Below are 11,584 nucleotides of genomic sequence, written 5' to 3'. Positions count from 1 at the left end.
TTTGGGCTTGCTCGCTAGGCGAGAAAAGATGGCGACCGCGTCAGTCCCCCGTTTCTTTAAGACGAGAATTGGCGAGTGGGGCGAGGAAGTACCGTTTCTGGGGCAAATCTCGCCGCGAGGAACGCTAGAATTTTTGCAAGCGAACGCGAGGTAGCCTTGGGGTTGCTCGTTACGCGAGAAAAAATGGCAGCAGCGCAGCTGCCAATCTGATTGGCTGTCCACGGCTGTTTACCGACCAGTGCAGACGACCTTTTCTAAATCAACCAATGGAGTTTAAATTCTTGCATAGCTGGCCATCAAACCGTTTCATTTACACTCACGCTTCCTAGCTCCGCGAGCGGCTAGCCGCAAGCATGTCTCGCCTTGAAGAAACACGCGTCTTGCACAGTCCTTATCCTTCCCTCCTCGGCAAGCGTTGATAGCGTGCATAACAAGTATTGGCCACGCTCTTCCAGTTGCGGTAGCCCCAAGTGGCTTCACAATTCCCCTTCAAACTCCCCGATAACCCCCCTCCACCACCCACCCCATCCGACAGTAAACATGACAAATATAGAGCTGTCTACTTTCCAGTTGTATCTAAGGATTAAACATGAGGGCATGCTTGGGTTTGGCCATATTATATGTCTCTGTTGGTGTTATATTCAAAAGAAAAACATCTTTCATTAGATATCAGACTGTATGGTATGTTGGCTAACATGACAATGCTCATAAGCGATTATTATGGTACATCTGGTTTAATTAAACAATGTTTTATTCATGTTTTACATGTTGATGAAATTTACATTATCATAAAGTTAAAACAACAACAAGCCTACGGCGAAATGGTGGTGTCATCAAAATAAACTTGCAATCAGAAATAAGAACATGATACATCTCAGTATTGAGTTTCTAATTAATGCAACAGTACACACTTTGGACTGATGCTCTTATCCCGTGTATAATCTATTGCGGTTAGGCTTGCACCCCCATCATTTGGGGGTGTATGGGTTTCACTCTGTTTGTTTGTCCGCACTAAGACTGATCTCTGGTGTTTATGGGTCGATTGAGCTGAAAGTTGGTGTGTAGCTTGGAAGAGCAAATTAGGTTCCCACTTGTATCGAAAGACCATAGGCCCCTATATACATACGACACGGCCGGTCTACTTATGCAAATGTTACAACTGACTCATCCAGAGGGCGACATTTGGCAAAACACAGTAAATTCATTTTTTTGTCAAAAATGAGATTTGTATGTCATCATGCAGAAAAAATGCCGACGTTTACTTTCAGTTAAAACTTCAATAAAAAATAATTGTGTTAGTGAGCATAATGTTTATGACCGGTCTCTGCAATGGAGCTGGGAACTTACTGGATGACGGTGGGGGTGTCAACGTGCACGTGCATACAATTTCAGTGACATTTTCCAATTGTCCGCTACAGCCACAATCGATCGACGGCTGCTTGCTGGCCGAGAACTGGTAGCTCTGAGCGAGAGGAACGCTGCGACAAAATAAGACCCGACGATCAAGGTAAAAACTGATTACAAACATCTCCAGGGGCATATATTCATATTGCCGCTTGCGCTTTTAACGAGGGCATTGGAGAACGCCATTTGCGTAGAATTAGCTTTCTGCGGCGGCTGTCTAACAGTTTGTGTAGCCATATAAACAAGTCTGGTTTCCCCAGAAGATTGTGTACAGTTGAATGAAGTATTTTTTTCAGGAACGGTTCCCAGCTTGACTTTTTGTCTGTTATTACCTGAATTTTTACTCAAACATCGAAATGACGTGCTGTTATCGCGACAGAATGCAGTCTGCCTTACTGATACTCGCTCTTACAACATCTGTCCAGACAAAGAAGTTAAAGGCAGATCACAAAGAAACACAAATCAGTAACGACATTTGTGAGTACGACATCGATCTGAAAAGGAACACCCTACGCGCCAAATGCCAAGGTCAACCTCTGGGTGTCAACGTGTATGCTAGCAATGCCCAGGTGATGTCACCCAGTCCACAACAGGGAGCGGACACAGGTACCGATGGGCGTGGAGGGAGCAGTCCAGGTCACTCTTACAATGCCTGGTCAGGTGTCCCACCAACGTCATTCGCTTCCGAATCGCATCTGAACATCACCGCCTCTCTCGCTGCAATGAGACAAGGACTAGGAGTTCATAAGTCGGCCATTAGCAATATCAGTACTCTTCTCAGCCGAGGAGATAATGATCTCCGATCAGATCTGCAGGCTCTACGTGGACTGGCTCCTAACGACGCGGCCGTTCGAGAAAGCATCATTGCAACTATGCGTAACCAGTACAACTTCATGAGAACGGCTATCCTGGCTCATAACGCGGAACTAAGTCAGGTGCTTGGCCTGCTGGATTCTTTGCTGACGCTGACCTCCAACTGGCTTGAGACAGCCCATCAGTCCCAGCAGAAACTGCTGCAGGAAGTGGCACATATCAACCGCACCATGCTAGCCATGCGTACAACATTCTCCAACTCCATCCGCAGGCGACACAGGAAGAAAGGTTCAAGTAGAAAAGGTATAGTGAAACTTTCGCCCTCTCAAAACCTTTGTTTACTCAGATTTTTTTTTCATCAAGTCGTCTTGACCAACGTTTTAATATCCCCCCCCCCCCCCCCCCTCGTTGATGTTTGACGTTGATGTTTGCGTACATATTCCTATGATTGTGTGTGTGTGCACGGTGTGTGTTTGTGCGTGTTTGTGTGTGTGCAATGTCTATGTATATAAACCCGGCAAAACAATTATCGTACCCCAACTAAAGCATACATTCCCGAGTCAATTCAAACTTTCAATGACATTAAAAGCCCTTTATCTGGCACATTTTTCTGATCAACATTTTTTTTAACACGGGTTACGTGACCGCCTCCCAAATAAGGGTTCCCCCAAAATCAAGCTGACAAAAACGTATGGTACCGATTAAAATCGACGAAAATTCAGAATAGGCACAACTCGGCAACTTTTACACACGAGGAGAAAGCCAAATCAATTATCTATGCAGATCAGTTTGTTTTGTTTTGCTATCTTGCGGTCAAAAAGGGGAGGTTTTGCGACAATGTACAAGACAAAAAGCGCTCAATTTAATTCTCTCTCTCTCTCTCTCTCTCTCTCTCTCTCTCTCTCTCTCTCTCTCTCTCTCTCTCTCTCTCTCTCTCTCCGATATACGTGACCATCATAGGTATAATATGACCTTAAAGGCACAGTAAGCCTCCCGTAAACCATCACTGATACTGTCAGGCTTTTACACACAGGACAAACAGCCTTTCGTTTAAACACTCACCGCTTGAGAACATCCTATGTGCCCTGCGTAAAGGGCGAGCAATTTTTAAAGAATTTATTTTCGTGGACCGTCTGATCGGCAAATCGGGCGACTTGTTTTGGCGCTGGAACTAACTTTTAAAATCTAGATAATAAATTGACAGCTTGTTACACAAACATTCTTAAATCATAAAAGAATTCTTTTTTCATCAAGACAAGATCAGTACAATTCGAAGTTTTGACAGTTTGAAAAAAGAAAAGCCCGGAAACGTGTCACGCAAACCGTCTTTCTCGTAGCAGACGACGGTTGTGCCTAGCGCCCGTTCCTCTGAACAGTCAACTGCAACCGCTCTAGTTCGTGTGAATCGCAGCCGTTTGTTGCGTTTAAATTCAGAGGTACACAATAACGTGCTATTGCAGATAAGCTTACAGCGAGTCGCATTGAAATCACAAACTGACGACTGCATTGTGAAAAAAGGAAACTGGATCACACGGCTTTGAAAATTGCTCGCTCTCTACGGAGGGCACCTAGGATATTCAAAAGCGGTGAGTGTGTAAATGAAAGGGTGTTTGTACTGTGACAGTATCTGTGATGGTTTACGGGAGGCTTACTGTGCCTTTAATGTAATTCTGATGTGACTCGATCTGTATCGCACTCGGAAGTGACCAGTACCGTTAGCAGTTTCAGGATAGTATGTGGTGTGTGATCGACTCTTTGCAGTTTGTACAGGAATGATGGTACGGTTGAAAAAAAAAGGCAGAACACATACCTCCAAAATTTACTCGAAGTACATCTGGTATGTTGGCAAAATATTGTTAAAGCTTCAAAAAGTCATTCTTGAAATACAGCGCTTTTTGTCATGATATCCCTCAACATTGACGGAAACACTCCCGTTTTTGACCACTCATGCGATCGACAACTGCATCAGGAGGAATAGCATAGTACACGAAATACGCAAGCTAGCTCAATAAAACAACATGTTATGGGTAGATAATTGATTTGACTTTCTTCTCGTATGTATAAGTGGCAAAGTTTTGCCAATTGTGATTTTTTTGGCGATTTTTAATTTGTCCCTTCCGTTTTTGTCCGGTCGATTTTGAGGGAACCCTTGTTTGAGCGGTGCTCACGTGATCCCAGTAACAAAAATCTTTAATCCGAAAGGTGATCAAGATAGTCAGGTGAACGGCCTTAACTGGTTTAGAAAGTTTTAATTAAATGACACGGGATTTCATGCTTTAATTTGGGTGCAAAATTTGTTGCAATAATGTTGTGGCGAAGTTTAGCCCTTGGGGGTGGTCGTTATTGGCAGGTGTTCGTTAACGAGAGGTTGTCGCCAAGGCCGCATGTTCGACTGCAGTACATTCAGTACGACTGCATACGTATTTGTTTATACCAATTATGAAGTGATTTTGTGGGTTACATTTTTTGGAGTCACCCTGTAGCTGACACCTGCATCAGTCGGATAAAAGAAGTAGGCCAAGATAGTCATACGAAATAAGCTGTTCTGGATAGGTAATCGATAGGACTTTCTTTCAGTGCGTACAATCTGCTGAATTTTGCCTATTCTGATATTTTGTCGATTTTTGATTTGGTACTTTACGTTACTGTCGGGGTGACTTCTGGTACCCTCAATGGAGCAGCCGTCATGTCACCCCTGTGAAGAAATTCTTCAATCCGAAAAGTGTGCCTGATTTTCTAGTCAAGTGCTTTTCGGGCCTTGGAAAGTTCGAAATGTGAATAATAAATTATAACACGGACCGATATGATTTTTTTTAGTTCGGGTGTGAAAAGTGTCAAAAAAGTTTTGTTTGCACAGTTTATTTATGGCAAGGGACTTTTTCTTACCTGTTGACCTTTCCATTTGGACATTGTGTGTTGTAGACCACTGTCCCAACGCTGTGTCGGCCATCGGGGGTGGCAAGCCACTGAGCGTGCCCTGGGAGCAGGGAGTGGTGATGACCGACGCGGCCCACGCCTCAGACCGGACGTGGGTCATGAAGGTGGACGAGGAAACAGACCAGCTGCTGCAGTACGACTCACACGTAGACATCCAGTACGGTCTTGTATCCAGGTCAGTACTGCCACGATGGCCAAAACCTCACCCTTTTTTTGACTCACATGCGAAGCAAAAGTGAGTCTATGTACTCACCCGAGTCGTCCGTCCGTCCGTCCCGGCGTCCGTCCGTCCGTCCGTCCGTCCGGAAAACTTTAACGTTGGATATTTCTTGGACACTATTCAGTCTATCAGTACCAAATTTGGCAAGATGGTGTATGATGACAAGGCCCCAAAAAACATACATAGCATCTTGACCTTGCTTCAAGGTCAAGGTCGCAGGGGCCATAAATGTTGTCTAAAAAACAGCTATTTTTCACATTTTTCACATTTTCTCTGAAGTTTTTGAGATTTAATACCTCACCTATATATGATATATAGGGCAAAGTAAGCCCCATCTTTTGATACCAGTTTGGTTTACCTTGCTTCAAGGTCAAGGTCACAGGAGCTCTTCAAAGTTGGATTGTATACATATTTTGAAGTGACCTTGACCCTGAACTATGGAAGATAACTGTTTCAAACTTAAAAATTATGTGGGACACATGTTATGCTTTCATCATGAGACACATTTGGTCACATATGATCAAGGTCAAGGTCACTTTGACCCTTATGAAATGTGACCAAAATAAGGTAGTGAACCACTAAAAGTGACCATATCTCATGGTAGAAAGAGCCAATAAGCACCATTGTACTTCCTATGTCTTGAATTAACAGCTTTGTGTTGCATGACCTTGGATGACCTTGATCTTGGGTCAAGGTCACATGTATTTTGGTAGGAAAAATGTGTAAAGCAGTTCTTAGTGTATGATGTCATTGCTAGGTTTAGCTGAAGGTCAAGGTCATGTAAAGGTCAAGGTCAAGCATGTGAGTCGTATGGGCTTTGCCCTTCTTGTTTAACCAGTTGTGAACACTGTGTGAGATACTAGGCCTATATAAGTATACTAGCAAAATTAGCACACATGGTAAACACTGATTAGCATTACAATGTGTAGTACTTTTTTTTCTTTTCTTTGGGGGGGGGGGGGGTGGGAGGGTTGGGGGTAATGTGGTCAGAAATGTGTACATTGATTCTGTGTTTGGTCAGGTTATACTCCCTTTAGGTCAAATTCTCCAGAAAACGACGTCAAAATAGCGTCGTGGACAGTATATTTTTAAAGACAGTCGAACCTACCCGCGTATACTGAAGCAAATCGTATCTTGTAGTGAATCAAAACAACCTCTAACTATTTGTTGCACATATATGAATCATGAATGTATTTATTGACTTTGCTTGCAGGTACTTTTCTCTTCCTTTCTACTGTGAAGGGACGGGACATGTGGTGTATCGAAATGCCCTGTTTTGCCACAAAGCGGGTACCCGCACTGTGGCCAAGTACAATTTGAAGAAGATGGCGATAGCCGCGGAGGTAGAACTTTCCTCAGCTGGCGTGGCCAATACCTACCCTTACCAGTTCGGTCTAAAGAGTGACATAGACCTGGCGGTAGATGAACAGGGTATGTTGATCTATTGGCTATTGACCTCTTACACCCTTAATATCCTAATCAAATTGCACTTACATCATGTTGCAACACTTAAAGATAAGATAAGGATGAGGATAAGATTCCATATAGTCCTCTGAGGGTACCCCCATGGAAATTGGGGCTGCTTTCTCACTGTGGAAAGCGAGCGGCCATACAGTACGGCGATACCCAATATTTTGTCTTTTTCCTGCACGTATTCATCCTTGAGACTTTTGCTGTGAGCTTGGGACCTTTATCGTGCGCATGCGTGCACACGGGGGTGTACGGACACCGATGAGAGTCTGCACAAAGTTGACTCTGTGAAATAAATCCCTTGCCGAATCGAACCCACGCCGATAGCGACAACTCGTTTTGAAGCCGACTGAACCGTATCCCCGCCCCATTGTTTAGGTAGGATAAATGATCTTTTTAGGCAGGAAATTGATTGTTCTATCGACTGAGGTGAACAAGTAAAGGTATTTTTTGCAACTCCTGGTTTTCTGTTATGTATTCACAGTCGGATTTACCGTAAACTACATTGTAAGCGCCCAGAATCGAGCAATCGCCCACCTCCTTCTTTGGGTAAAAAAACGTATATAAACGCCCAACCCCCACATTTGTTCCAAAGGTGTAACAACAACAACAACAACAACAGTTTCTAGATGATTCTAAACCTCTTCATCAAATACGGATATATCATTATAGTGAATAATGATAAGATGCTGCAATGCAGTCATACCGTTGAGTTCATACTTTTGCCACCGCAGTCTCTGGCCAAAAGTGGACGAAGACTTGAGAGACCCATCTAAGGTCGACCTTGGCGGATTTAAAGAGATCGAGTGAACGGCCCGGACTTTTTTTTAATACGCTGTATTTGACACGTATCTTACCCCCTTGGAGGGAAATTGGTGCACAAGGGGGTTGGTGCTTACAAGGTAGTTTATGTTTTATGCACTAATGTTCACGAACATGTGGTATTTCGACTGCGCAACACATGTGAACCTTATGCTTATAGTTAAGGTTGCGAACTTGACCTCACTGCACTCTGAATATCAGAAAAAAGGATGACCTATTTAAAACTAAGATTCTATGGTTGCGAACAGAGTAGACAGGGGACAGCGGAACCATATGAACCTTGGAGAATGTTAAGCTTCCTCGTTCTTTGTGTTGCAAGCTACAGTAATGTATTTCTGCTCCCCTTTTTTTCAGGACTTTGGGTGATCTACTCCACTGAGGATTCTGCAGGAAAAATTGTCATTAGCAAGCTTAATCCCCATTCCTTGGTCCTTGAGAAAACATGGTTGACGAGTTTTCCCAAAAAATTCGTTGGCAACACTTTCATGGTCTGTGGAGTGCTGTATGCAACCAACTCTTTCAAAGACACCCCCACCTTTGTTCGCTATACATACGACACAAGCAGCCTACAAGGAGCCATTCACGATGCTGGACATATCATCTTCAACAACGCAGTCATGTTCAACTCGTCTCAACAAGCATCGAGTATAATGCTAGACTACAACCCAAAGGAACATAGGCTTTACAGCTGGAGCAATGCACAAATTCAAACGTTCCCCGTCTATTTCAAGAGAAAAGAATAACTTAACCGTTCATGTTTACGTGACAGGGTGACGCAGTATTCTCCGTTGTCACAGCAGCTGCTCTGTAGTGTTGTCTGTCAGCCTTCAACACTGAGCTATTTATGCGAGAGTTCGAGCGTTCATTGGCTGCCTATGAGACACATACAGGTTTTAGAGAGCTGTCAGATGCTGCTGTCTCCTGGTAAGCTCTTGCGAACCGCTGTGTTCAGCAAAGCAGAACAATATTTTTATGACTTTGACTTGTTATTAGCCTTACTGGCTTTCTTTGTCTTTTTCTGTCACTGTATACTCTTTAAAAAAAAAAGCTAAGGGCCGGTCATGAAAATATACACACTCTTAAACAATTTGCCCAAAAATCAAGGGTTCATCAATTTGATTGAAACTTGATTTGTTTGGCATTCACAAAAGGATAGTGAGTTTTGGTCTAAAACATTTTTGGCAGGCAGTGTTTCCATGTCGTGTTTAACACGCGGAAAATGAGCTTTTTTGAACAAAGGTCCCAAGAAATCGGCGCAAAACATACTAGGACTAGGAGACGTGGTATAACAGGGTTAGAAGAACTGGCCACGAAGTGTGCGTACCAACTTGTCCTAAAATGAAACGCTGACAAAATAATGCAAATGTGCTATAGGGCAAGGGCAATTGGATGGCTACAAAATGTCTCGTTCCAACATCATCAAACTAAGTAAGGCAGAGCTTCAAACTATTGGACGAACGTAGTAACGACGTCGACCATGTAATGGTCACCACAACAATGGAGGATCGTTTCATACAAATAAAGGCCATGCAGCAAAGAATTGTTTCTCCATACAGCAACAGGCATCGACAACGATCTTCCACCAACTCTTGTGTAAGTGATCGAACTGTTCGAAACTGATGCAGTGATTACACGCCTTCAACTTCTGTGCAAGTCGTCCAGTCCCCAGAACAACACTGACTGCTAACCGTCGAGCTGCCCACCGAGCCTGGTGCACTCATCATGTGAGATTGTAATCGTCATGATCATCAGTGGGCTCAGTCCTTGTTTACAGATGGGTCCCGCTTCTGATGGACGCATCAGAGTCTGGAGTCGGCGTAGAGAGCGCTTTGCAGATAGCGCTGTTCTGGAACGAAATCATTTGATGGGGGCTCTGTGATGGTCCGGGAAGGTATTATCTCACTACCATGTCGTTGGCAGTTAAACTTGTGATCGCAGTCGGCATGATATTTTGCAGTTCTTCGTTGAAGAAACACTGCTGTTGTGAATTTGAAATCAGGGGGTTGTCGAAAGTAGCTTTGTAATAGCTGCCGTGTTTGAAAATAAATTTTCTATCGATTGTCCACGGTTGTTTAATAAAACAATAAAGGACAAATTAAATCGTTTGACCTTGTCATATCTGTTTGGCATGCGTTTGAAAAAGTGGTAATTAACTTTTTTTGGAAGAGTGTAACGCGTGTACGAATGCTTCCCACACCAGGTCAATTACCAATGGCTGTTATACTTTATGGCGAATTAAATTCTTGTTCTCTTTTATAGGCCTATTGATTGACTCTGTTAGTGTGACGGGCTTCGTCTCGAAAAATTTTTTTTTTTTATACACTTGGTTTCATTTACTTCCGGAAAAACTACACACGTCAAAATATTTATTCAATCTGTCGATCTAAAAGATCAACACTGAAAACCCAAGATCAGGCATCACCGAGACTAAATATGTAAAAAACGCATGGCTAGTCGAAACAAATTATGCGAATTTACATAATTTTATGCGAATTTGCATAATTTCCTTTAATCCTGAGTACATTTTCGTATGCAAACATGATATATCTTTGGCTTCAGAAAACGACAAAGAATATAATGCTATCCTTTTTTTGGATCTATCACTGAAATTTCAATTTTGATTATAATTTTGATGATTTTAATGAACAAATTCATTAATTTTTAAGATTCTGAGCTGAAATCCTATATCCGCTATTGTTTGCCCAAAATGTCAATGAATGTGGTTGAAAAATGAGGTCGTCACAGTGCCGCCTCAACTTGCCTTAAAAGCCGGATATGACGTAATCAAAGACATTTATCGAAAGAAAAAAAAGTGAGAATATTATGTAAAAGAATTCATATTTAAAGTTTCATGACGATCTGTTCAGTATTTTTCCGCCAATCACACACACACACACACACACTTACGCATTGCGAGCACACATACATGCATCATCATCGTCATCGTCAGTCCCCTGAGGCAGATCAGGAAAGCTCATCTGTGTCTTTTTACATTTAGTCAAGTTTTGACTAAATGTTTTAACATAGAGGGGGGAATCGAGACGAGGGTCGTGGTGTATGTGTGTCTGTCTGTCTGTCTGTCTGTCTGTCTGTCTGTCTGTCTGTCTGTGTGTGTGCATGTGTAGAGCGATTCAGACTAAACTACTGGGCCGATCTTTATGAAATTTGACATGAGAGTTCCTGGGTATGATATCCCCGGACGTTTTTTTCATTTTTTCGATAAATACCTTTGATGACGTCATATCCGGCTTTTTGTAAAAGTTGAGGCGGCACTGTCACACCCTCATTTTTCAATCAAATTGATTGACATTTTGGCAAAGCAATCTTCGACGAAGCCCGGGGTTTGGTATTGCATTTCAGCTTGGTGGCTTAAAAACTAATGAGTGAGTTTGGTCATTACAAATCGGAAACTTGTAATTAAAATTATTTTTTTATTAAACGATCCAAAAACAATTTTATCTTATTCTTCGTCATTTTCTGATTCCAAAAACATATACATATGTTATATTTGGATTAAAAACAAGCTCTGAAAATTAAAAATATAAAAATTATGATCAAAATTAAATTTCCGAAATCGTTTTAAAAACTATTTCATCTTATTTCTTGTCGGTTCCTGATTCCAAAAACATATAGATATGATATGTTTGGATTAAAAACACGCTAAAGCGTGCTATGAAGCACAGCGCAATCGCTACCGCGCCAAACAGGCTCGTCACTTTCACTGCCTTTTGCACTAGCGGCGGACTACGTTCAGTTTCATTCTGTGAGTTCCACAGCTTGACTAAATGTAGTAATTTCGCCTTACGCGACTTGTTTAATGTTGTCGGACCAGCTCTTCCGCTGTCTCCCGCTTCTGCGTCCTCTTTCGACGGAGCCTTGTAGAATGGTTATGGAGAGGGTGTCATGCCTAGTGACGTG

The 11,584-nt window shown here is 42.5% G+C and overlaps 1 protein-coding gene across 1 annotated transcript; it reads left to right on the top strand.

Annotated features, from left to right (window-relative positions):
- Positions 1–601: 601 nt before the first annotated feature.
- On the top strand, positions 602–9,880 carry LOC138975904 (uncharacterized). The gene is made up of 4 exons (XM_070348673.1): positions 602–2,520; positions 5,140–5,329; positions 6,588–6,805; positions 8,021–9,880. Exons 1-4 carry the CDS (start codon positions 1,761–1,763, stop codon positions 8,407–8,409), a joined length of 1,557 nt encoding a protein of 518 aa, XP_070204774.1. The 5' UTR covers positions 602–1,760; the 3' UTR covers positions 8,410–9,880.
- The last annotated feature ends 1,704 nt before the right edge of the window (positions 9,881–11,584 follow it).

This window comes from Littorina saxatilis, linkage group LG9, assembly GCF_037325665.1.
Source record: "Littorina saxatilis isolate snail1 linkage group LG9, US_GU_Lsax_2.0, whole genome shotgun sequence".
Lineage (NCBI taxonomy): Eukaryota > Metazoa > Mollusca > Gastropoda > Littorinimorpha > Littorinidae > Littorina > Littorina saxatilis.
Note: the sequence above shows the minus strand (reverse complement) of the source record. Positions and strands in the feature narration are given on the sequence as shown.

Bases quoted from the DNA above. Each gene is read 5' to 3' on its own strand.
- LOC138975904 (XM_070348673.1), top strand. From the start codon at position 1,761: ATGACGTGCTGTTATCGCGACAGAATGCAGTCTGCCTTACTGATACTC. The intron at 2,521-5,139 runs GTATAGTGAAAC...TGTGTGTTGTAG, and splicing joins GAAAGGTTCAAGTAGAAAAG to ACCACTGTCCCAACGCTGTG. The intron at 6,806-8,020 runs GTATGTTGATCT...CCTTTTTTTCAG, and splicing joins CCTGGCGGTAGATGAACAGG to GACTTTGGGTGATCTACTCC.